This window comes from Anarrhichthys ocellatus, unplaced genomic scaffold (genome assembly GCF_004355925.1).
Source record: "Anarrhichthys ocellatus isolate YVR2014 unplaced genomic scaffold, GSC_Weel_1.0 scaffold127, whole genome shotgun sequence".
Lineage (NCBI taxonomy): Eukaryota > Metazoa > Chordata > Actinopteri > Perciformes > Anarhichadidae > Anarrhichthys > Anarrhichthys ocellatus.
In genome coordinates this window covers 674,629-702,147 of record NW_022280157.1, presented here as the reverse complement: position 1 = coordinate 702,147, position 27,519 = coordinate 674,629, and the positions used below count along the sequence as shown (strand labels likewise).

The 27,519-nt window shown below is 43.3% G+C and overlaps 2 protein-coding genes across 2 annotated transcripts; both read left to right on the top strand.

Annotated features, from left to right (window-relative positions):
• The first annotated feature begins 848 nt into the window (after positions 1 to 848).
• gpt2 (glutamic pyruvate transaminase (alanine aminotransferase) 2) lies at positions 849 to 14,445 on the top strand. Its single transcript, XM_031877165.1, is given in 11 exon segments — positions 849 to 1,142; positions 2,873 to 2,990; positions 6,917 to 7,088; positions 8,092 to 8,209; positions 11,233 to 11,369; positions 12,027 to 12,159; positions 12,161 to 12,202; positions 12,827 to 12,982; positions 13,430 to 13,542; positions 14,279 to 14,374; positions 14,376 to 14,445. Coding segments are annotated over 11 exon segments (1,449 nt in total).
• A 4,413-nt stretch (positions 14,446 to 18,858) lies between these two features.
• Positions 18,859 to 27,313, top strand: mtfmt (mitochondrial methionyl-tRNA formyltransferase). Its single transcript, XM_031877167.1, has 9 exons — positions 18,859 to 19,173; positions 20,249 to 20,446; positions 21,679 to 21,801; positions 22,124 to 22,226; positions 22,322 to 22,397; positions 22,484 to 22,575; positions 22,649 to 22,727; positions 24,016 to 24,089; positions 26,640 to 27,313. The coding sequence occupies exons 1-9, from the start codon at positions 18,995 to 18,997 to the stop codon at positions 26,820 to 26,822; spliced, it is 1,107 nt and encodes a 368-aa protein (XP_031733027.1). The 5' UTR covers positions 18,859 to 18,994; the 3' UTR covers positions 26,823 to 27,313.
• Positions 27,314 to 27,519: the final 206 nt, after the last annotated feature.

Below are 27,519 nucleotides of genomic sequence, written 5' to 3'. Positions count from 1 at the left end.
CCAACGGGCAGCGCCCACCATTCTGAACCTGAAAACCCAGTGCGGTACGGCAGCCTCTTCCTGGCTGTCCGCCGTGCGCCTCTGGGTCCCAACTCTCTTATGACGAAATATTGTCATTTTAAAATCAACATTCATGCAAGCGTTTTTGATTAAAAATGAACAGCAACTAAAATGTTTAGACGGAGCTCGTGATTAATACTATTTTTAGAACATGCCTTGCGGGCGACTCACGTGGTCCCTGCGGGCGACCAGGTGCCCGTGGGCACCGTGTTGGCTACCTCTGCCTTACAGGCTACACTCTGCGTTCACTAAATCAACAGCACAACACAGTGGAACAAGAAATATCAGTGCGAACAGCAACATTTCTGTGAACACAAAAACGACTTTGATTAAACTATATCACGAACTGTATAGCATCAAACAATGCACCGATTAATCGAAAAGTTGAGTTTGACACCCCTGCTCTATCGGATCACTTCAGCCCAATACAAACTGATGGGGACTTCCTCCGACCGCTTGTTGGAATTGGTGATTTCTTTCTGAACGTTATTGATGTATTTCTTTGTGTTTTCTTGAACACTATTGTTATATGGTGAGTCTTGGTCACTAAAGCTTTATCGAAGAAAAACAAATGTAGGTCGAATTCTACACAGTCTATGGTCGAACGTTGAAATAGTAAGAGCGAAGGTTGGGTGTTGACCCGAGACAGCCTCAAGAGGCGCGAGCGTGAGTCAGCGGAAAACGCGTAATACGCGTCTGCGCGTCACTCACTGTAACGTCTGCACCACCGGTGGGCTGTAAATATTAACCGGTGACTTGAAGAACCATCGAGCCGATCCAGAGGAAACATGCATCTTCTTAAACACTTAGTGCATCGGTGTCCGCCAGTTCCCCATCAGACCACGTCGCTTTCTTCCTCTTTATGGCAGCATGCTCGGTTTAAAACGCGAGGGCTCCCGGTGCGGTCCGGGTCGAAGCGGTTCGGCACGGCGGAGGCTTCTGTGAAGACGGGCGATCCTGTCAGGACGAGAGCGAAAACCCTGACCATGGCGACCTTAAACCCGCAGGTGAAAGCGGTGGAGTACGCCGTGAGAGGACCCATCGTTACGAAGGCGGGAGACATCGAGAGGGGGCTGCAGCAGGTGAGCGGCTAACCGACCGGTGCAGCTTCCGCACCGGGGAGACAGTGTGTTCAATGATGGAGGGAGAGAACGGGAATAACGCGTACGTTATTAAAAGTAGTTACTTTACTAAACGTATGAAGGGAACAGTACGAAGAGGCTTAAATATTTAAACTTCGTGTGTGTGTGTGTGTGTGTGTGCAAGGGCTTAGGTTTGGTCTCAGCATTGGTAGGGACACTGCCCCCCCCGCCATATAAAAAACTTAGTTGATATTATGTTCAACAGGCAAACTTTATGAAAATATATTAACATTTGTGTAACTTGAAACTGATTTAAACACAACTGTAATAACTTGAATACTGTTTAAATACAAAACAGTATTCTGCACCAAATAAATAATAATAATAATAAATAATTAAATAAATGAATAAAAAACGTTCTTCTAAAATGCCAATATACAGTAACAGTATATCTGCAATATATATAAAAAACGTTTCCCAGTTGTGCAGCCAAAAACATTTTAAATAATTAAATAATCTATTCTGCAGCACTTAATAGCCTATAAATAAAGTGCTTTCCTCCTTTATGCAATTATTAGCTACTTTTCTTTTCTTTTGATGTCTTATTTAAATACACCAAAAAGATACCTCCGTCTATCATTCACAGAGATGAACTGTTGGCCTACATCTTCAAACTCAATCTTGTCCAGAGCAGCTTGTGCGCGCATGTGCGTTTAACAGCGCTTCTTTGTATGAGTGAGTGCATTTATCTGTTGATGCCCAAGTTTAATAAAGGCAGGCTATTCATAAAAAACGTACATAAATGTGTCATTAGTATGAACAGTTGAGACATTGGCTCTGTCGGACGCGCGCCGGGCTCAGACAGAAACATTTGGCATGATCCATACTCTACTCTACACTAACACTGTGTGGGTAGTTAGCCTACTACTAGCTAACTAACAACGACCTGGGCTTCTTGATAGCTACTTACCCTCTGGGTGGTGGAAAAACTTCGGCTATATCTCTTTTCTTTTTTGGTGTAATTTTCCCATCTACAAAGCACAAACGGGTCAACAATATCAATGCTGAGACCAAACGAAATACTAATATGAGGCTTTATTATTTCCTGGCGTATTTAGTAGCTTACTGTGTCAGACTACTGCCAGCTCTCTTTCTGCAAGTCACGATTCACTGAGCGTTTCTGACTCTGCCACTTCAGCCAATTAAATGACAGCGTCTTGTCTCGCAGGCTCGAGGGCGCATTGGAAAACTTGGAAATGTATTTTTCACTCTTCTGGGCGACGAACATAGTATAGATAATAATACGAATGAGTTTGCAAATATATTGTGCAAAGTTATTTTTTCTAACAGGCAATTAAAATGAACAAAATATTGGTGGGGACAATTGTGTCTTTCCCAAACTTTGGTCGTGACTAGTCCCTATGGACCATATGCAAACCTACGCCCTTGTGTGTGTGTGTGTACGATCACGCAGCTTCTCTAAATGACAGCGGAGCTAAAGGAGAGAGGCTGTGTTATCCTCTTACGGTATGGCTCGCTGGGTACCAGACTACCGACTTCTGTTACCGGGTCACCAAGTTCAGAAATAAACCCATCCGATTTTAAGATGCACTGTCCTGACAAAGCTCAGGCCATGATTCATGATGACAGTGGTGTTTTTTAACTTTTGTATTCAGCCTCAAATTGCCTGTTGGTGTGTTGTGATGATCTTTTTTGTCTTCTCTCTCCAGGGAGAGAAACAGTCTTTCACTGAAGTCATCAAAGCCAACATTGGTGACGCCCATGCTATGGGCCAGCAGCCAATTACCTTCCTCCGTCAGGTGTGCAGCCAACTAATCTGCAGCAGCTGTTGATGTTATTATGTCAATATGGAGCACAATCTGTGAGGACTGTTTACAGCACCTCATTATGTTCAACCGCTACCAGCAAAGTGTACCTAATAAAGTGTGTGTGTGTGTGTGTGTGCGTGTATGTATATATGTATATGTATATGTATGTATATATATATATATATATATATATATATATATATATATATGTATATATATATGTATATGTATATATATGTATGTATATGTATATATATGTATATATATATGTATATGTATATATATGTATATATATATGTATGTATATATATGTATATATATATGTATATATATATATGTATATATATATATGTATATGTATATATATGTATATATATATATACATATACACACATATATATATATACATATATATATATATACACATATATATATATATATACATATATACACACATATATATATATATATACATATATGTCCTTCCCTGATTCGTCACACTCATATCACGTGACCCTTACCCGGAAGATCACAAACAACAACATTGATTACCGATCGACTACCAGGTTAATTCAACATGGACAACTGATTACAGGCATTGATGACCTTGTTGTCTTTGCTAGCAGCTGTTGTTCAGTTAAAGTCTTTATTATTACGGAGGAAGCAGCTGTTATTGGAGTGATTAGCGAGCGGCGTGACCAGCGGGGTTATCAGACCTACGGAGCGGACGTCTGAAGTCACAGTTAGCGGCTTTGAGGAGGGTGATGGACACCAGTGGCGGGCTGTGGATTTTATACCTGGGCCTTCTGTGCTGTCCTACTACAGTTGAATTACCTCCTAATAACCTCATTATGAAACATCAATCTAGCAAACCTGCAGCGGATCCACGCATTCCACCCCACAAGAGCATGAGCTGTTTACCTGCGAACGTGTTTGTTGAGTTGTAGATCCACTCGAGTCTCTCCAAAAGTTTTCAAATGCTATGGTGTCCTCAGGTTAGCGTAAGGTAGCTCCAAACACCAAGAGCTCAGTTAAAATGAAACACATTCCCAGCCATAAAATGTGCAACGCTTCTCCAACGCTGTCAGCAAGAATACCGTTCATACAAATCCTTTTCCTGGCTGAGTCAGGCTGCCAGCTGTGGTTGACTGACCATTTCTTATGATGTCCAGCTTTTCCTGAAATGTCCTCCTTTCTTGAGAAAGGCGTTGTCAGTAACTCCGTTTCTCCTCCTTATTCAGCCATTGAGTGTTAAAAAAACAAAGCTAGGTAAAAAAATAAATAAACTACACCAAGCAAACCCCTAAAAATGTTATAATTTCTTCCATATCTTTCAATTTGAACTCTTACTCCTCCAACTAAGCTCTGCTGTTAAGTTTCGTTTCACGATAGTCACATGCTCGCCCACTGACCAATCACAGCGCACGCTGCACCTCACTGCAGAGCTGCACCTGCAAACTGAGCTGCCCGTTAATGCTGATGTAGTTGTAGGCCAGCTAGCAGGCTCTGACATGTCAAAGAATACGCCCAACAGGTCAAACTAAAGATCTGATTGGTTGAACACTATGACAATCAACAATATCGTCCCCATTCACTTAAACTGCACATGGATGCACTTGTGAGTCTGCAGGCCTCGAGCCTCTCTTCTTACCTAGAGACACAGAGGTGAAATCTGATTGGATAAAAGCTCTACTTAAAACAAGCTGCACTGGAAGCAGAGCAAGTGATATGTGAGAGAGATATAGACCAAGACCTGCAGCGTTGTAACTAACGTTGAGTCTGAAAAATAAAACTTCTAAAACTTTCCACGAACTGTGTTTGAGTTCATAGAGGAATATTTTAGAGAAGATCTTAAGTATCAAACACGACCTTTCATTATTAAAGACTACTTTATTACTCTGTCGTATATTTTTTAACTAAGCAACTAATCTACTTCCTGTTTACACCGGCACCCACCCGCATGCCCAGTGTACGTAAAGAGTCACGTGATATTCGTTTTCAGGCGTGTTAGTCTGGACGGAGATTCGAAAACGATGCTGAAACGCCGTGTGGACGGAAATTGTTTTTGTTTAAAAACGTAGTATGGATGTAGCCTAAGCCCCACTTTATCTATTTCAACTTTTTATGAAGGATAAGACAGGAGAGATGAGTGTGTTTCTAAAAAGAGATGTTGTTTTATGAGATGACGCTGCTATCATCTGCTCGTCCTTCAGCCCATTTCATTGAGGTACAGAGTCGTGCAGTGGTATGATGACGACACAACAAATGGTACTGGATCCTTGGTCAGTGTGGGGATCATAGTCCAGTGGTCATAAATGATGAACCAACAGTCAGGTCTGCTCCTTTATGTAACTAGGCGTACACTTGGACAACATCAATAGCCAAAAGGTCCATGTTTAAATCTCATGGTGTATAGGGTGGATCAGAGGATTATGTTCTTATTCTACCAGGCTGTATTAGAGAGCATAGTGAGGAGTGGGATTTCAGCATGGCAAGGGCCTCTCTCTGTACAGTTAAATAAGAAAGCCTGCTCTTCTGGTACCGACTGCCATGAGGGAAGAACGGCAGTCTCTCCAGTCCTTATATGAGCTGTCTGTCCTCGGCAAGCTCAGATCCATCCCATCTGAGACTCAGATGGTTGTGCAATATGTTGCTTGTTCTTATCACCGGCTGTGTAATGTGTACAATATGTAGAAGTTGTGGTTGCTTTAGTACATGATGCTTTGTTTGTCTGTTTCTTGTTTTATTACTACTATAGAGGCAGCTATAATGATAAGACAATGCCATGTGTCATATCACATGTGCAGCATTTGAATCCAAGACAAATGACCCTCTGGGTACAATAAAGTATTTGGTATCGTACCTCCATCTTCAACAGGTACTAACTGCTTCTTTTCTACTGGTCCATTATGTGTCCGAGGAGGAGCCTTTTACTTTGCACAGCAGCTGGACACTTGTGATGTCACAAGATCACAAGAAAAAAGCGGGATCACATATCACACCAAAATTCATCTTCTCAGGCTTCAGTTAATGCATTTGTGTCCGGTAACCCGGGGCACGGACCAATCAGGGTCCTGTAAGGACCTACTGGCTGCTAGGGGCGTGGTTAGGGTGTCTGTGAGAGGGGCGACTGTGGCTCAGAAGGTAGAGCGGGTCGGCCCTCAATCAGATCAGCGATTTGATCCCCGGCTCCTCTAGTCCAATGTGTCCTTGAGCAAGACACTTAACCCCAAATTGCTCCCGTAGGCTGTGCCTGCGGTGCGTGAATGTGTATGAATGCATGGTAGCCCCTGTCATCAGTGTATGAATGCATGGTAACCCCTGTCATCAGTGTATGAATGCATGGTAACCGCTGTCATCAGTGTATGAATGCATGGTAACCGCTGTCATCAGTGTATGAATGCATGGTAACCGCTGTCATCAGTGTATGAATGCATGGTAGCCCCTGTCTTCAGTGTGTGAATGGGTGAATGATGAAATGTAGTGTCATAGCTCTTTGAGTGGTCAGAAGACTAGACAGGTGGATGGGTAGTGATGCAACTGAATGTTTTCTCCTACTCTTTAGCCACAACATTTGCATTTCCTAAAGACATACTCTGGTGGTCTGTGTTTTGGCCATATTTACTGTTTCCATGTTGTCTGTTTACTTGGAGTTTTATGTCAAACCACGATTTATTTCCATATAATATTGATACATATTCCCATATAATAAATGGAGGTTGTAGAGGTTCAGAGGGCTGGAACAGTATCATTAGATCCATCTGAATAGGGGAATAGAATGGTATCAGGCTCATTGCTGTGTCGCCATCTGGTGGTCGTATCAAAGTACTAAGAGCCAGAGCTTCTAAACATAGCTAGCTGCCGGCTCAACATTAGCATACCAAAACCACCGCCACAAAGTAAACCAATGTTAGCTGTGTTCTCCTCTGTCTGTCCCTCTTGAAGCCTCTGTTCATGTGTACATGACAGCAGCAGACACCATGGACTCAGTGGGCACCTGTCAGCGGCAGCAGCGGGTGGTGTGGACGGGGAGCCTCAGTAGTTGCTCTGCTGTTGACCCATGTACTCCGCTTTCCCATCCGCCGTTTATCCCCCAAAACAGAGGCGGCTGCCCGCTGTACATCCTCAGCAACATTTCTGTAGTGTCTTTAAGCTTTTCTTGTCGTGCTCCATGTTGTAGGATTTCTTCTTTTGAACATTTCTCTCATTGTGCCTTGTATCATGTTCTTTTAAGGGTGGGATTAACAATGTGTCCTGTCGCTGCAATGTTTTTTTACCGTATCAAAAGGCGTCACACATGTCTAGTTGCGAAATAAAAACTACTGGAACCATCGTAAGCCAAAATAATTTACTTTAAAAAACAAATCGGACTTTTTCAACCCAAAGTGTTGACTGTCTGACCGTCCACCGCTGGAGACGAAGCAGCCCTTGTTTCTGACTCAGTGGTGACGTGCTTATACACACTGAGGTTTGAGGCAGGTGTCAGCAAGACATCTTCAAGTGTCTTGAAGGTCTTCATCAGATTCTCTTTATACCACAAAAGCTGTATTAGTGTTAAAATGACAACATTTCATCTGCTGCATAACAGGCCTCTCCATCTCAAAGTCCCAGGCTGCATTTCAGTCCCAGGCCGTCCCTGACTGGACCTGCTGACCTGCTAACCTGCTGACAGTTTTTGACAAGATTTCAGTTGCTACTTCACCACTGTAACTTCTTCTGGCATATTTTTAATTTCCCTGCTCATTATAGAATATTTAAAGTTTTTGTGATGTTTCTGAATGTATACATATTTAAGGCATGACAGGAGTTTGCAAACCTATTTTTCAATCTCTACTCATTTCTTTCACAGTACTCACCGGCACTTCCACACATGCACACGCATCACTTTCCCTGAAGCTGGTAGTGGGACAGCTAGCAGCTAGCTGTCCCACTACCAGTGGTTTCTTATTTCACTGCATTAGGTTCTCTTTCAGACTATGTTGAGGGCTGGAATGTATATGCATTTATTTTTGTGTCTATTTACAAGGAAGATATTGTCTGTTTAGATATTTTTGACTACCTTGCATATGGACCCATATGTGCTGCTTTAGCCCTGACACCAGATTGGTATTTACTTCCAGTGTTAATAGTTCTCTGTCTCCCAACCTCTGTTCTCCAGGTCAAGTGCAGAGTAAGAAGTGTATAGAGGAGGTGCTCCACTTCGCCTATGTGGAGAATCTGTTAGTCATGGCTGATGAGGTAACTTCCAATGCCTGCAAATACCGTTTTACATCCAGAGTTATTTTTCCTTCATTTTCACGTTAAACCATTCAGACTTTGCACGTTCAGGGGCAGATTTCTGTTTTCTTTCTTTTTTCTTCTCAAAGTCAAATCAGCAGAGAAAGAGAGATGTCGTCAATCAAAATCAAATCAAAAGAACTTTTATTTATTCATTAGTAACTTCGTCATCAAAATGAAAACGGAGTAGACGACATGCAGCTTGAATTAGTTTAAGATGTCCACCAGTGGGATTAAGTGTGCTTAAAAATGTCCATAATTAAATGATAAATAGGATCAAGCACCAAGGTCTCTTGCGCAACAATGAGTCTGATGGAAGCAGGTGTAGAGCTGGAGGAGGAGGGACCTGCATCTGTGGCCTGATCTGTTGTGTTGAAGGTGATATATGAAGGCAAATCACTGTCAAAATCCGAGAGCGCAAATGAGAGCTGCGCGTGTGTGTAGAGGTGCTCACCAAAGGAAAATATGCGCGCAGCTGTTTAATTTGCATGCGCGGGGGTTCTGCACGCAGGCACACACGCACGCACGCATCTCATTTGCGCTCAAGGGTTTTGACAGGGATTTGCCTACATAGTGATAGAGGATTCAATGAAGCGCCTGCAGGGAGCTAGCACATTCACCTCCAGTGAAGGGATGGTGAACCGGCCATGGCGGATAGCAGTGACCAGCTCCCTGGTCTTGGAGGCGTTGAGCTGAAAGCAGTTCCTCCTACACCACTCTGAGAATGGGTCCATCCAGCTTGGAGCAGCTCCTCAGAGTTGGTGTTGTCGATGATGTCTGTGTCAACAGCGTATTTGATGGATGTTACTTCTTACTTCTTTATTATTATTAATCGAATAACAGATGCTGTAGACCAACATCTCCGAAAAGAACAGGCAGGTTTCAGAAAGGGTAGAAGTTGCAACGATCATATATTCACGTTACGTAACATCATAGAGCAGTGCACAGAGTGGCAGAGGGAACTGTATATAAACTTTGTTGACTTTGAAAAAGCATTTGACTCCATTCATCGTGAAAGCCTTTGGCGTATATTGCGGCATTATGGGATCCCTGAAGATATAGTTCATGTGATCCAAAGTTTTTATACCAACTTCACATGTAGGGTTGGAAACAGTCTCCAAACATTCCAAGTAAAAACAGGTGTGAGACAAGGATGTGTGATGTCAGCTTTGCTCTTCAATATTACTATTGACTGGGTAATGAGACAAACAACTGAAGACCAAAATGGAGGCATTCGATGGACACTATTTTCATCACTTGAAGATCTAGACTATGCAGATGATCTCTCTCTTCTTTCACATACTCATCGGCACATGCAGGAGAAAACATCCCGCCTCAGTGATTTTGGTCAGAAGATTGGCCTGAAGATCAGCAAAAAGAAAACAGAAGTGATGACTCTGAACATTCCCAATCCCTCACCAATTCAGGTTAACGGAGAAGATCTCCCTAAAACTGACGAGTTCACATATTTGGGCAGCACTGTCAGACACGATGGGGGCACAGATAAAGACATCAAGAATCGTCTTAATAAGGCAAGGAACGCTTTCAAAGTACTGAATAACACATGGAGGTCACAGCAGGACACCATCAAGACCAAACTCAAATTGTATCAGAGCTGTGTTTTATCCACCCTATTGTACGGTTCTGAATGCTGGACAATGACACAAGAAGACCTCAACAGACTATCAACCTTCCACACCAGAGTTTAAGACGAATACTGCACATTTTCTGGCCAAACACCATTTCAAATAAAGAACTGTATGACAAATGCCAACAAGAATGCATGGAGACCATCCTAATGAGAAGAAGATGGGGATGGATAGGACATGTGTTGAGAAAAGATCTTGCTGATATTACAAGAACAGCCTTACATTGGACACCAGAAGGGAAAAGCAAAAGAGGCCGACCAAGAAACACATGGAGAAGAACTGTGGAGAAGGAGATGCAGAGCCTAAACCACTCAAGGGGCACCATCCAGCGACTCGCCCAGGACAGACAGGAGTGGCAAGAGGCATAAAGGGAAATGATGATGACTTCTTACTTCTTACACCTGACCTACTGCATTATGAAAGTCATTGAAGATGGTTGGTGAAGGTCAGTAGTGTAAATATAAATCCGGTTCACAGCTGTTTCTAAGGTTCCTGTGTTTGAAGATAAATGGGTGCTGGTTCAGGGCAGAAGGTGGCTAGTTTGGTCTCTAATAATTAGGATTTTATCATTGAAGAAGCTCATAAAGTCACCACTACTGAGGTCTATGGAACACACGGCTCACAGAGCTGTGACTCTGTCAGCCTGGCTACAACCTGGGGTTGTTTTTATTTCCCTCTATTAATGATGAGTAATAGGCAGCTCTGGCGTTACGGAGGGCCTTCCTATAAGTTCTAAGACTCGGGTTTGTGGGTTATACCATGAAGCTAACCTCCTTTGTTTTATTGTCTTCTTGTTTAGAGGGGCACTAGATCAGAATAGAAGCATCTCCCCCAGAGTGCGTTCAACCTGCTCTCGTGCCTGTTTACATTCCACCCTCATGCACTATGTAGACTGTAGTGTGGTCATCGCAACATATCAAATTCTGAGGTGTTGGGAATAAATTAAATACTTTAAGAGAAAACCTGATAATGTTGAGAGTACAGTTGTTAATATTGAGAAAAACGTTATATATCCAGATTGGAAGCAGAGATGTAGTTAATTGTATTCTCATTAGCATATTCTGTCTATAACATGTCATTACAGGTGAACACCGGTGTAATTAAAGACGTTAATTACGGCCTTGTTCCATTTTGGTGCACCAGGGCCCAGGTATTGTGCCGGCTGGCTCACTGGAATGACTGTGACTCACTAAAGTAATTTGATCGATTACATCTGTGTTTACCGTACTATGACATGTCAGAATGGCTGCAGTGGAAAGGGCCTACTCCCTATGTGTCGGTGACAGGTTTGTTTCTTGTGGCACCATAGTTGTCATTCTGGCTGTGTTTTTACAGGTTTACCAGGACAACGTGTACTCGCCAGACTGTCAGTTCCACTCCTTTAAGAAGGTCCTCTATGAGATGGGCCCTGAGTACTTTAACAATGTGGAACTGGCCTCCTTCCACTCTACCTCCAAGGGCTACACTGGAGAGTGAGTGTCCATTGCACTGAACACACACTGAGCTCTTATCTCATTACTGGGTGCTTGCACAGGAAGAGCATGTGCATTTAAATGTGTTAAATGTGCTTTTACTATTTGCTTCTTTACAGTAAGTTCTTAAAATATTGTATGAGGTCTTCATTTATATCAACTGAACAGAGAATTATATATTAACAGTTTATAGATATTTCTTGGTAATGCTGAGCAGCAAGAGGGGATCTGATGTGGTAATATAGCCGACGCAGCTCCATCATCATCCAAAAAGACTCCATGTTCTCAAATGCAGAGTAACTAAATAAAAACATCTTCATTGTCCTTGTTGTGTGAGATGCTCAGATTGACACCACTCTATGGAGATATGAAGTTACAACCAGCAGCCAGTTAGCTTAGCACGGAGTCGTGCGCAATGACTTCCATGAGTCTTGTCATTACCATGAGGTTGCCAGGCAATCAGTGGACAGTCCAGTCCAGCAGGTAGCTGTACCTCAGGGTGAAGGGTTTGGTTCATAGGGCGTACCAAACTGAAGGACCTAATTGCTTCTGAATTAATACATGTGTCTTTACACCCCTGGTGTGGAGTGCCTTTTTCTGGACTTTTCATACTATCTGCGCTCTACCTTTTTTCTTTCTCCACACGCTCCCACTCAGGTGTGGTTTCCGTGGGGGATATATGGAGGTGTTGAACATGGATCCACAGGTGGAGGCCCAGCTGGTCAAACTACTTTCTCTTCGCCTGTGCCCCCCCGTCCCTGGACAGGCAGCAATGGACGTCATTGTTAATCCCCCCCAAAGTGCACGAGCCCTCGTATGCTCAGTTTATTAAGGTGTGTGTGTGTTTGGTTTTCCTAAATCCATTAAGTGTGACGTTGCCTTCACAGCATTGCCATTTCTGAGTAACTAGCACTGCGACTCACTTTTGCACCATTGTAGAAGAGATGAGGGATGTCACGGCTGGCATCAAATATAAAGTATAATATTAAAATGGTAAAGAACAGAATTCTGTTATTCAAGATTAAGTTTATTTTTCAGTCTGTATAGTTTTACTTGCTCGGGCCTAAAAAGATTTGAGTCCAACTGAAATTGGATTGCATGTTTTGCTCCGTGCATTACTCCCTGACTACTTTGAGTTCTCTGTGTACGTAAATGAAGAACTCGTTCCAGGCTGAGACCAGTACAAGTATCATAAATGAGGCTTGTGTTATTCCATTCCAATGGCAAAACACCAGGTCTTTGTTTTTTCATCAAGTACCGTAGCCATGGGAAATGCAATTTACTTATCTCTGACATTAGCAACTGTTTGGGGAACAGAAACACGTGGGTATTGGCGTATCCTTTCCAATCATTTTGCCTTAAGTGTGGTCAGGTCTCCCTCTGACGGGGACTAAATAAGTTTGGTCTCTTAAATCCATTTCTTTACCTTGTGTATTATGTGTTCTGTTGGTGTCCAGGAGAAGAGCTCAGTCCTCAATGTCCTGGCTCACAAGGCCATGCTTACGGAGCGAATCCTAAACTCAGTGCCTGGGATCAAATGCAACCCAGTCCAAGGAGCCATGTATGCCTTCCCTCAGATCTTCATTCCACCACGAGCAATTCAGGAAGCCCAGGTCTGTTGCTTCATGCATTCTCTAATGAGGGATTGTCCTATACAGACAGGTGGTAAGGTCACACGCTTATGAGCAGAAATACAATGTACCAGAAATGTAAGAATGTGCCAGAAAAATAGAAAACTATCCACACCACTGTATGTCAGCTGGATAGAATAGAATATTCAGTTTTATTAATTCAGGTATGTGTTGAAAAGACCCTGTGTGGCCTGTTTACACAGGTGAGAGATGACATGTTGTCCATGTCTTTGCCAGCTTGTGTCAAAAATCCAATCTCTTTATGTCATACAAACACTTAATAAATGCTGAGAGTCTATCCCAGCATGCACTGAATGTCCCTGAATACGTCTCCAGTCTGTGGACAGATGGAAAGCAGCTGAATAGAACCAAGGCAACATTCAGGGAGGGAAGTGACGGTGGATGGCTTTCTGTTTCTTTTCTTTGCAGTCCCTGTCTGTGGCTCCTGACATGCTGTACTGTCTCAAACTGCTGGAGGAAACTGGCATCTGTGTGGTTCCAGGAAGTGGATTTGGCCAGAGGGAGGGAACCTTTCACTTCAGGTTAGACGTGAACACTTTTGAATTTTATTCATCAACATAATGTTAACTTGATATTTTTAAAAATATTGAGATTTGAGATGATAATATTTAGAGTCAAACAACCAATTTGTCTTGAAACCTGGCTGTGATCTGATAAATGAGTTATCATTTCTTTCATTCATTAGACTTTTCTATCAGTGGGTTTCTTTTTTATTCTGCTTCAGGTACCTTCTGCTTAGCTGGATGTGAAGTGTGATGCTCAGTCCCACATTCAATATGCAGGTTGTCATGAATTGTTTTTAGCACTATCAGGCTACCAGAGGAATAAACCCATTTCATTTGAATGGCCTTTACTCTCGCGCTACCCTGGGGATACAATGACTCAGCATTTTAATTGGGTGGTGCCATAAGCCTGGTGACGTAATGAGTACTTGCAAGGTTAGGTTACATTGAACGGTGTCTGGTCTGCTAAGCTAGCAGGGTCACAACCATTTCCCCTTCTGAATAATGAATGCTTTGGTAGTTGGGCTTTTTGTTCTTTAGGTAGGTATTTGGTTTTCACTGTTGCTAGCACCGCGCCAACGCGGATTTGACTGGTCAGGGCTCCAAAAACTGTCAACGAGCAGAAAAGCAGGGCTGAAATGGTGTAGTGTCCACTATGCATTAGTTAGGAGAGCAAAGTCTTAAATCAAACCATGGCAGATTTAGACACACTGTGTATTTGTTCTTACAGTGTGTATGTGTTTCTGTTTCTTAGAATGACCATCCTGCCGAGCCCAGAAAAGCTAGAACTCCTCTTAGGGCAGCTGAAGGAATTCCACCTCAGATTCCTTGAAGAGTATTCACAACAGGAATCAGATCCCCAGAACCACCCAAGACCACCACAGGGAACCATCAGACCAACCAGACAGACACTTCTATTGATAGCTTGTTTCATATTGCTAAAATTGTTATTGTTAAAATTGAGTTTACTTGTTTTTTAGAACTTGTGTTACAGAAATATTGTGCCTTCTGCTCAGATTGTTTTGAACCCGGTTAGAAAAGTGGCCCTCTCCTCAAAGCCCCGACTAAAGGAAGACACAGTATAGTGACTTAGGAAGCACACTTATGACCTTATTCTCCTCTAAGTGTCCGTCCGTCGTGCTCTCATCGATCTGTGCTCTGTGGCATCCAGTGAACTTCCACATTCAAACATCTGCTCCTGTCCATCAACACATATCCATTTGATGGCTGCTGAAGACTTCAAACATCAGGTTGCTCCACACCTATTCGGTGTATGAGGAGTTGTATGCCTCTGTAAATGCCTCTGTAGAAGTGCAGCTACAATGGTTTTCAAATGTTTTCTTTGATTTGATATTGCCTTATATAACATTAAATGGTCACTATATATATTATATAGTGTGTCGCTGGTATCTACCCATGTAGATAGTTTTGTTCTAACTGCTTTTCAGCTATCTGTCTCCCCTATACAATGAATCTGAATGGAATTTAGTTTATGGTGATTACGTAAATGACTCAACAGCAAAACAAGTCCTCCAACCTATCAGTGCTGAACCAACAGGCAAAGGACTCAAAAGCAGACTGAGGAGGCAGGTCAGTGGTTAGTAAAATACACTTCACTCAAACAAGGTTCTGTACATGTGATCAGTCTGGATAGGCAAAAGTACAAAATCACTAGGCTGAGGAATACTCCAAAAACAGGTCAAACACTACAGATTAACACTGGGACAGAGAACATAAATACTGGAACGCTAACCAGGAGGAGTAAAGACAAAGGAGCAGGTAAAGAGACACAACAGGTATGTGCCAGAATAGAACTGGACATGAGACAAATACTGAAAAAAAAATAAGGAAACATAACTTATAAAGGGGACCGGGATGTGACAGTACCCCAGGCGGGCAGGATGACGTCTGTGGAAGTCACGGATGAGGTTGGGGTCCACGGTGTTCCTGGACGACACCCAAGACCTCTCTTCAGGACCGTAACCCTCCCAGTTCACCAGGTGCTGCTGTCCACAGCCACGGCGTCGAACCGCCAGGAGGCGCTTGACCAAATACACTGGACCACCATTGATGAGATTGGTGGGGGTCCACAAATCTGGGAGTCAGCTTGCAGGACTCAACTTTGATATATATATATCTATAGATATATATAGATATATATATCAGTGGTGGGCGGTCAGGGCCTGCAAGGCCTTCTCTGCTGGCCTAAACAGAATCACAAAGTTATAGCTATTTTATAATTTAATAATTGTTCTTAAATACACTACATGTATTATAATTTATAATAATATTTTTCCCCATTATCTTATTTTCTCATTGCACAGCTCCTGTCTTCCTCAGTTGCTCTGCTTCCAGTGCAGCTTGTTTTAAGTAGAGCTTTTATCCAATCAGATTTCACCTCTGTGTCTCTAGGTAAGAAGAGAGGCCCGAGGCCTGCAGATCCACACGTGCATCCATGTGCAGTATTAAGTGAATGGGGACGATATTGTTGATTGTCATAGTCTGTCATAGTAGAAGAGGATCGACATCACCAAGGCAGCAGGACTGGACAAAGTGTCGGGCCGCACACTGAAGACCTGTGCCGACCAGCTAGCAGAGGTTTTCACTAACATCTTCAACCTCTCCCTGCAACAAGCTGCAGTCCCCACCTGCCTCAAAGCCACCACCATTGTCCCTGTCCCAAAAAAGACTGCAGTCACCTGCCTCAACGACTACCGCCCAGTTGCCCTGACCCCAGTCATCACGAAGTGCTTCGAGAGGATGATACTATCGCACATCAAGGACGTCCTCCCAGCAGACCTGGACAGCCACCAGTTTGCGTACCGAGCAAACAGGTCTACGGAGGACGCGGTCTCCATCACTCTTCATACGGCCGTGTCTCACCTGGAGCACCCTAACACATACGTCAGGATGCTCTTCATTGACTTCAGCTCTGCCTTCAACACCATCATCCCCCATAAACTGGTGCATAAACTCAAAAACCTTGGACTTTCTACATCACTCTGTTCATGGATTCTGGACTTTCTCTCAAACAGACCACAGAATGTCAGGATAGGGAACCTAACATCAACAACCACCATCCTGAACACTGGTGCACCGCAGGGCTGTGTGCTCAGCCTGGCCCTCTTCACCCTCTTCACCCTCGACTGCTCCGCCACATATTCCTCCAACACAATAGTGAAGTTTGCTGACGACACCACTGTGGTGGGACTCATGTCCAACAACAACGAGACACACTACAGACAGGAGGTCCAACATCTGGTGGTGCTTGGACAACAACCTGGTCCTGAACACCACCAAGACCAAAGAAGTCATAGTGGACTTCAGGAGATCCAGGAAGACCACACCCTCTCCACTCTACATAAGTGGGGAGGAGGTGGAGAGGGTGGACAGCATCAAATTCCTGGGGCTCCACATCACTAAAGACCTCACTTGGTCCCCGAACACATCCCACCTGGTGAAGAAAGCCCAGCAGAGGCTCTTCTTTCTGAGGAAGCTCAAACAAGCTGGCCTGCCCCCTGCACTTCTGGTTAACTTCTACAGAAGCGTGATCGAAAGCATCCTGTGTATGTGCCTTACTGTGTGGTATGCCAGCTACACAGCAGAGAACAGGAGGGACCTGGCCCGTGTGGTTAGAACAGCACAGAGGATTGTGGAAGTTACCCTGCCTGACCTGGACACTGTGTATGCTGGCCGCCTCCAGAAGAAGGCCAGAAACATCTGCACAGACACCACACACCCGGGTCACTCTCTGTTTGTTCCACTACCATCAGGAAGGAGATACAGGACCATCAAAACCCGGACTAACAGGCTGAGGAACAGCTTCTTCCCCAGAGCGGTTTCCTCCATCACCCCCCCACCGCCACCCACCACCCCACCCAGCTCACACCGGACAGTGCTGAAACAAACATAGTCAATAACATGACACTGTAACCAAGCACATTTTTCACTTTGAAGCCATTGATGCCTGTGCTTTATCTTGTTTTAGCTTGTATATATTTATTTAATGTCTTGTTTTTTTAAATCGTCTTGTCTTAATGTTTTTATACACTTTTTAACTGTTGCTGCTGTACTGATGAGTCGCCAACTCAATTTCATTGTATGTTCGTACGATGACAATAAACATCCTACAATAAACATTTACTACGCACATAGTTACAGCCTTAGAAACTAATAACTGTGGCGCTATCATGTGGTTATAAGGAGGTATTTCAGCTGCAGGACAACAGTGAAGGCCTAGGTATAAAATGCACAGACCGCCACTGATATATATAGATGCCCTCACCACTTTTAAGAGTTGGCTCAAGGGAACAGTGTGTAACATGAATTGGCAGAGATAGAATATAATATTCATAACTATGTTTTCATTAGTGTATAATGACCTGAAACTTTGAATCGTGTTTTTGTTAGCCTAGTGTGGGGACTGCTGATCTTGCTGCCTCTTAGTTTTGTCTTGTGTGTTTGCTTTATGTTAATAAATCCCATGGATTTGTTGTTGATTTGGGGCGTAACATCCTTGTTAAAGGTTTTTTTTATTCGGGGCAGGACTTTTTCCTTTTCTGATGTGAGGGTCCAAGGACAGATGATGTTGAATGCTGCACTGATTTTAAAGCCCTCTGATGCAAATCTCTGATTTGTCATGTTGGGCTACACAAACACACTTAATTGAATTCGATGTTTCCCTTCTCTTATATCCATTTTTGTTTTCAATTTCAGCTTTACAAGTTCATCTTTTAGTTTGAGCATTTTCATTTAAGCTTTTGCATTTAAGAATGATCTGTTTTTCATTGTCACTTTCAAATGATCATTTAATTATAGCCTGATTATTCCTAGCAATGTAATAAGATAATATACATGTTTTAACTTGTTCTCTTTAAATTTTCTATTTGGATATCTAATTTCAAACATTACATTACAGTCATTTAGCAGATGCTTTTATCCAAAGCGACTTACAATTCAGAGTCAATCACATTTCTACACCGTAGGCTCAACTCCGGGAGCAATTTTGGGGTTAAGTGTCTTGCTCAAGGACACATCGACATGCGACTAGCAGAGCCAGGGATTGAACCGCCGACCCTTTGATTGAAAGACGGCCCTGCTATCCACTTAGCCACAGTCGCCCACATTTCAGTGGGCGACTGTGGGCACATTTCAGTAGCCAAACATGACCAAAGCTTTCCCGTATTTGGTGGAATAGGATATAAGTAATTGGGTGAACTGATGGAACGTCACACACTCCTGCACAGTAGTGGGCGGTATGAACCTTCAAGCTGTTCGCGATCCACCATTTAAACCGAGAGAAGTAGAAATAGAAGTAGAAGAAGAAGACGAGGACGGATGTGGAATGACAAACATGGCGGCGTCCAATGTCGATACATTTAGGGCAAATCGATTACAGTCACAGAAACCTTCCCAATGTCTCCACTGACACGGACCTGGTGTTGTGAGCTGAAGCCACAGCTGTGTTACGATGTGGACGACCGGCAGGACCGCAGGAGCTTCTCTCCGAGTCCTCCGCCCCCTGCAGCGCTGCTGTCCGCAGGCGGCGCCCTGCAGGCTGGGGTCGTCATCCAGACCCCCGTGGAGGCTCCTGTTCTTCGGCTCCGATCAGTTTGCCGCTGAATCTCTAAAACTCCTCACATCCAGCAGGTGCGTACTCTCCACGAGAAGTTTACTACACACCGCCAGTGATGCCGATGTGATACAACAATCACGTTGCATGTATATTATGTATGAATGTATTGTATATTTAAACATAGTTAGACGTAAGACAAAGCGACACATTGAGCTGCATCATCATTCGACAACGAACATTGTTGATAAAAAAGAAGAGGTCACTGTAGCTTCCATACCATCAGTTCACTACACTACTTTCTTTGTTTAGTTACTTTGACAGTAATTGTTGAAAGTGTTTAAAGTATAGCTGATAAAGTAATGATTTTAAAAGTAAAAAGTTGATCTGGTACTGGTCTTGGGATGCAGATGTTCAACAGGTGTGTCTGCAATGACCACTGCTGAACAGTTTCTTTCAACCTGATCTAATAGGTCTAAAATAAACTCTGTAGACATCTGCAGGTTCTACTGGGGCTGGAGAGGCAGTCACAGCGGGAGAGCAAGCTCTACGTCCAGGGTGTTTTCTAGTGCTGTGGAAACATTCTCCTCAAAGTCTACATATTAAAAGACTACATTTAAACCCATCATGATAGCATTAGAATTAACCTTAGGCCTAATACTCATTTGAGCCTCATCCTCATGCTGTCATGTTTTACCCTAGAAGAATGGAGTTGATATTTGTGGAATGTAATGTCATTTCTGTCAGTACCTGTACCAGAGGAGCGCTATAGAAATCTAACGGCACCATGAATTGCATGTTTACTCAACATTAAGTAGTTTGGTTGACTGCGGTGAAACTGTAGTTCTTGAAACGCTAAACCCCAAATAATATGGATTGAATCTTTTACAATCCATTTTTTTTTTTTCGGGAATGAGTTAATCGATCTCTTTTCAATAAGTGTTGACATTTGGACAAAGGACTGGGAGAGAAGGTGGATGCTGGAGGACCATAGACTAAAGGGGTTAGAATGCTCCAGTCTTCATTTCAAGTCTAGTTCAGTCCGGTCCCAGAAGGCTGGAATATAACTTGTTGGGCATCTTATTGGGCTTCATCATCTTGGAATAAGGGAAGTGAGTGCATGATAGCTGACCTCCATGTTCTGTTTTCTAGGAGCTCCGTTGAAGGGATAGTGGAGTCCCTTGAAGTTGTCACTTTGTCTGGGGACGTCCCAGTGAAGACGTTTGCTCAACAGAACCAACTAGCAGTCCACAGCTGGCCCCCCCACAATGTGGATGGACGCTTTGACGTTGGGGTGGTGGTCTCTTTTGGCTGTTTACTCCATGAGAGACTGATCAACAAGTTTCCATAGTGAGCATTTCTTCAGTCATGTTGTCCCCTAAATGTGATGACACCTGAATCTCATAGCTGCCGCTGGAGGACCAAGCTTTAAACTAAGAAGTGCAGCAATGTTTCCATCTTGGTTTCTCTCTCACTCCCCAAAGTAACGGAGAGGTCTGTGTGTGGATACATCTCTGAGAACAGGTCAGACAGCTGGCTGAACACCACGGGATTTCATCTCATTTAGGAGCATTATTATTTAAATCATTCTATTATTTACAGATTTATCTAAACACTTTAACAATTATTTTTCTTTTCCAAAAAAAACGTCACTACTTATTGTACAAAAAGGAGCTTGTTACTGATGATAACAGCATCGACCCTGAGCTCCTGATCCAACAGTTAAGGCTCGTGAGTCCATCACACAATGAGTAGGTATTGGGTACTAGATATTACATTTATCTCTCACCGATCGGGCCAATAAACCGATGACGCTGAGCGGGGTGTGATGGAGTCACAGTGGATAGAAGATGAACATTCATAACAGTCTTCTTGTTCTTATCTCGTTACTTCTATTTGGCTCTCAGTGGGATGAACATTGATCCATCGGTGCTCATCATCGAGCACTGACTAGCAGTTCAGCTCCAGCATTCTTCCTCAATGACCGTAGGATGATTGGTTCTCATCTGCAATATTATGTGAAAAGTCTACTTTCTACGTGTAGATCTAACATTAGTATATGTCCTCGTCACCTACTTTATTTCCCATTCAGTGAGATTGATAACACTTCAACAGTGCTTACGCTTCAGGACGCGGCTGCTTCACTGTGGTGAGTAATGCTAGCTAGTAGTCCCGCCCTTCAGAGCGATGGGCCAATCCGCCGCTTGTTTTCCTAGACGCTGTACATCGGCTGAGAGAGGGAGGAAGACGGCCGAGAGGACCATGTTAGTCAATGTCAGCGATCACCACGTCTGACACCGGTCACATAGAGAGCTGCTCTGCACCCTTGTTGAAGATAAACCTAAGCTGTATAAATATATAGATTTAATAGCATTATTATCCAAAGGCATCTCAAAACTGGAGAGTTGACCTCAATAGAGTGCAGATCTCTTTTGCATCGTGTGATGGATGAATACGACCAGAGCTGTGAAGCGGTCAAACAGACGGAGTAACAATATTCAATGTATATGCATTAACAACAGGGTGAGCTGTATAATAACTGTGTGCGTCTGTGTGTCTGTGTACACACTCTTTCATTGCAGTGGGATTTTGAATGTTCACCCCAGCCTGCTGCCGAGGTGGAGAGGTCCAGCACCCATCTTCCACACCATCCTGCACGGTGACGGCGTGACAGGGGTCACCATCATCCAGATCCGCCCTCACAGGTAAAGAAAGGAACCCCTGTGTCCCTCCGGCTTTTTGGCCTTACTACAAACAAAGTGATCAGATTAATAGTAGCCCTTTTCACACGGCATGTTTAGGGCAGGACCGTAATTCTGACTCGTTCCTTGTGAACAAATAGGATGACTGTGTAGTCACAGAGCTGAGCAGGGTTGTGTTGCACTCACCCAAATCACTCGCTGGGAAGCCATTGTGCCACAGCTCTTGGGTTTGGTGTGAAAAGGCAAACCGCTTAACGGCAGATCTTTTTCCGTGACAGTATTGTGTAGTCTCAGTGTTAAAGGCGCTAATGTCTTCACCCCCCAGGTTTGATGTGGGCCCCATTCTGAACCAAGAGCTCCATCAGGTCCCTGAGAACTGTACTGCTGATGAGCTGGGAGTGGCCCTCGCCACTAAGGGAGCCCATCTGGTGAGTTGTTGGAACACGCCTGGTTAACTAATCCTATGACTGACAGGATACTAACGTAGTTTCTTTGATTGTTTCATTTGTCTTCTTGTTTGCAGCTCATTGATACGCTCATGACACTGTCTGAGAGATTGGCACATAAAAGGGAGCAAAGACAGATGGGTGCGACATTTGGTAAGTAAGTCTGAAGTACACAGATACAGTCAGGCTTATCATGAAAGAAGAGTTCTTCTATCTTACACCTTCATTTCATTCAATAGCCCCCAAAATCACCACATCCATGAGCTGGGTGGTGTGGGAGGAACAGAGCTGTGAGCAGATTGATCGTCTGTATCGTGCCATCGGATCCCGGGTAAGGACTGCTCAGGTTGAGCCATGGAGACCCTGTTGGATATCACTGTGATGATCCTCCTCTCTGACAACAGATACCATTGAGGACCACATGGATGGGCAGGACAATAAAACTTCTGGACTTCGTAGGAAAATGTCACATTTCACTGTTAGGTAAGTTTGATTTATTGTACCATGAATGTCTCTACAGTAAACATACACCAAATATCTAGTTCATGTGTCTGTGAATGTAAAAGTCATTCTGCTTTCAGAATGTGTAATAAGCCTCAATCGTGTCTCTGTACATCTTCAATATGCTCGACTTCGGACCACTGCCTGCATGCGTGTTCCTGTTAATCAAACCACATTGTAGTGAGTCAGCACTTTTGCACTTTGCTTTAGCTGGCTTGACAAAGTCTGACTCTGGGTTCCTTCTTCAGGCTCTGTGTTCCCATATAAGAGGGCGTTAACATCAATTAATGCGTCATTTGACTCTTCTACTGCACAAAAAGGGCCAAATTGTATCTCATTTCATGAGCAAGTAAGCGTCGTTGTGATTAACAGCAGTGAACTAATAGTGTACGATAGTAGTGAGCTTCTTCTGGAGCCAGTATGGGCAGATGGCCAGAGAACACTAAGAACATATTTAGTGAAAGCAAGAACAACTTTGCAAATAAGTATATATACATAAATAAATCTAATATGGTGATGCACATAGTTCACTCTGTTTTGTTTTCTAATGGAACATACAGCTCAAGTTTGCATACAACGTATTCCCTCAGCTGAGAATCTGTTCTGCTGCTCATACAGAATATCGACATTAAAACCAACCCCCCCCCCCCCCCCACTGAAGAGAGCCTCTTACCGCTCCGTCACCGAGATCCACCGGATTTAGCAAGAATGGGGCCGCTGTCTCCAGAGGAGTTGACTAGTGTACGGAGCCTTTTCTAGCTGATTTCAATCCCAAACTTCACACCACGTTGGATGTGCAGCATAAGGTTCCACTACGACCTATTCAATAACATTCAATCCAATTTTATTTGTACAGCCCAATATTAGAGATTTTCCCCTGATGGCTTTACAATCTGTTCAACATACAACACCGTCTGTCTTTGGACGCCAAAACACCTTTAACAGGAGGAAAGGAAGAAACTGAGGAGAGATCCCTCCCCCGGGACTGGCTCAGGTGCAAGATGGTGTTAGAGGTCATCTGAACAAAAAGAACATGACAACATAGCCGATCCATATGAGAGTCCGGTTAAATCCACCTTCATGACAATGAACCCTCTTTAGGCTCAACACACCACAGCACAGCCCTCTGGAGACGATGTGTCTGTGGAGTTTCTGTGCTGAAAGCCTCTGAGCATGAGGCCAGGTGGCATTGACATGCGCCTGTATGTGTGTGCTGTGTGCTAGTAATGAGCTAAGACGCTGAGCTGTCACACATCACTCACGTTTGCAGATCCCGAGAGGAAACCGGTGCCTGGTTCACTGAGCTATCAGAAGGAGTCCAACACTCTGGCTGTCTGCTGTAAGGTCTGTTCAACTCCGTTTAAACACCTCCACACGTGTCTGCCACAGCGCCGCGTGATGCATGACACTATATCGGTTCATTTGAGTTTGTGTTTTTACATGATGCGTAAATGTTGTGAGCAGCAGAATCCAGACGCGATAACCTGTGAAGGTCTACTCGGATAAAATTACAGTAAAGGCTTTTTGACAAACACCTTGAAGATGTACTGAAGCAGGGTGACTCAGGTTGTCATGCCAAAAAGCCATTTTAAAGAAGTGTGCAGCGTTGTCGTCCCTTATTTGTTCCTCCACAACAAATCCTTTATTGTGCGTGCATACATTTTCTTTAAGCGAAACAATTTGTACTGCTCACTGTTTACAGTACGATTAGTAACTTGAGAAGTGAGACTGAGGTTGGAGTTGACTGACTACGTGCACGACCGGCTCGTTTCACAAGTAGCGAGTCTACTAGATAACGAGCTAGATCCTCTTCAGGCGATAGCCGGTGGCTTCTGAGATTGCATTCCGTCTCCTTTTGGCTCCACACAGCCTGCTGACCTGCATTCCACTCTACGGATCTGCGTAAAGCAGATCCTTTCGGACACATTCCCGTCCCGCCTGGTACGGTTTCTGCATATTTAGATTACTAGATGCTTCCAGCTGCGTTATCTGTGGTGATGTACAGAAGGTCAGCTACCATGACAAAGACTGAGTTTTAAAATGGACGCTACAAACACAAGCATTAAGTGTGCTCAGTTCAGTGGTAGTCAACACATTAAATTGCATTAAAACCACTTTGATGTGGGGAATGACCAGCAGCACACTGATTGTTGTTGAACATTAGGCAAGAAAACTGCATACAGTGGTTATCCCTGATTGGCCAGGCGTTAATTGGTACATAAGGCTACAAAACCTACTGAAACGGGCTGTTTTACTTGTCCACAAGGGGGCGCTCAAAGATAATTTAAAGGTCTAACGCTTACATGCCAACATGCACATGCATCTTTTTGATATCAGGTCTGTAGGTGTCTGACATTATAGAAAGCATCTCTGTGTGTTTTTACATATATACAGTACTGTGAAAAAATGCTGTGAACTAAGAATGCTCTGAAAAATATAAATAATAGTTTATTTTTATCAATTTACAAAATGCGAAGTGAGCGAACAAAATAAAAATCTAAATCAAATCAATATTTGGTGTTACTTAGCCTTCAAACCAGCATCAATTCTTATAGGTACACTTGAACAAAGTCAGGTATGTTGTAGGATTATAGTCGGTGTATGATCAACCAATTATACCAAACAGGCGCTAATGAGCATCAATTCCACATGGAGGTTGAAACAGTCAGTAACTGAACCAGAAGCAGCTGTGTAGAAGGCTGAAACAGCCAAACTCTGCTACCAAGGTGGGGTTGTGGAAGACGGTTTCATGTCGCAGACACCATGGCAAGACTGAGCACAGCAACAAGACACAAGGTAGTTCTACTGCATCAGCAAGGTCCCTCACACAGATTACAAAGAAACGGGCAACGTTGAGGATCCTAGTGGCCGGCCAAGGAAACTTAGTGCAGCAGATGAAAAACAGATCAAGCTTATTTCCCTTTGAAACCGGAAGATATCCAGCCGTGCCATCAGCTCAGAACAAGTGGGACCCAGGTACACCCATCTACTGTCCGGAGAAGTCTGGCCAGAAGTGGTCTTCATGGAAGAGTTGCAGCCAAAAAGCCAAACCTCCGACATGGAAACAAGGCCAAGTGACTCAACTATGCATGGAAACAGGAACTGGGGTGCAGAAAAATGTCAGCAGGTACTCTGGACTGATGAGTCAGAGAATATTTGGCTGTAGAAGAAGGCAGCAGTTTGTTCGCCGAAGGGCTGGAGAGCAGTACAATAATGAGTGTCTGCAGGCAACAGTGAAGCACGGTGGAGGTTCCTTGCAATTTCGGGGCTGCATTTCTGCAAATGGAGTTGGAGATTTATGGTGTCCTCAATGCTGAGAAGTACACGAAGTGTACCTAGAAGAATTGATGGCAAATATTGATTTGATTTATATTTCTCTTCTGTTCATTCACTGCATTTTGTTAATTGATGAAAATAAACTGTAAACACTTCCATTATCAAAGCCTTCTTAGTGTGTGTGTGTGTGTGTGTGTGTGACTTATAATCAAATCATTGACTTGTTCTGACATGCTCCCAAACCACAGCTGTAACATTTCTATGTTCCGTTGTCAGCCTGCATTCTTTGGTTTCCTCTTATTCATTTCACTTAATCAGACTCGTTTTTTATACTCTATTATAAAACTACATTTAAAACAAATTCTGTCCCCATTCATCAGCAAATCCAGAGAACCTCTACTTTGCACTTTTTTTAAACCGCTGTTATATTTTTCTGGGTTCAGACTGTTTGTATTAAGAAGAGGAAGACCAGACTAGTGAGTATGAAATGACTCTGCTCGTGATGGAATGAGTGCAATGGAAATGTACATTATTCTGAATTCATCAAGGCAAATGAGCAGCAACTTCTGAAGGGAGCCAATGAGAACCCTTGGTGTTGATCTGTGTTCCATGTTTCAGGATGGCTGGGTGGGATTCAAGGCAGTGCTCCTGAAGAAAAGGCTGACAGCGGCTGACTTCTACAATGGCTACCTGCATCAGGCGCTGCAGAAGAGAACCCCTCATCAGACGGCTGAAGGACTGTTTGTCAGCCGGAGACGAGCACCTGAAGCACATCCGATGAGAGAGAACTCAACGTTGTGATGCAGCGGGAATCCTTTTCTACAGACATGACATCACCGAATGTCCTTTATTGTAGTTCATTTGTTACTCTTGTCTGTTTTAAGACATCTGCATGTACAGTTCATAAATACATGTGCTGTTGTCTGACAGATACAAGGGACGACCATCAACTCATTATTTCCATTTATACAACTGCTAAAGAGAAATGGCATTATTGACTCTGAGATCATGTATTACCTCCGGAGTGTCTAGCTTAGTAACCAACACAAAAACATATTTGGAATGTAAATGATTGACTTTCAGGACATTCAATTTATTTATGGACTGTCTGGATTATTTTGCAAAGAATGGGAGATCATCTGTTCATTGTTCTTATCTTTGGCTCCTTTAATAATGACAAACGCAGGTTCTCAACCTATGACATCGAAAATCTTATGCAAATAATGCAAGTGAGTTTTAATTGGTCTAATATTGCAATCAGTTGAGTTAATATACAGTTGTGTGAAAAAGTGTTTGCCCCCTTCCTGATTTCTTATTTTTTTGCATGTTTGTCACACTTTAAATGTTTCAGATCATCAAACAAATTTAAATATTAGACAAAGAACACAAGTAAACACAAAATGCAGTTTTTAAATGAAGGTTTTTATTATTAAGGGGTGAAAAAAATCCAAACCTACATGGCCCTGTGTGAAAAAGTGATTGCCCCCTAAACCTAATA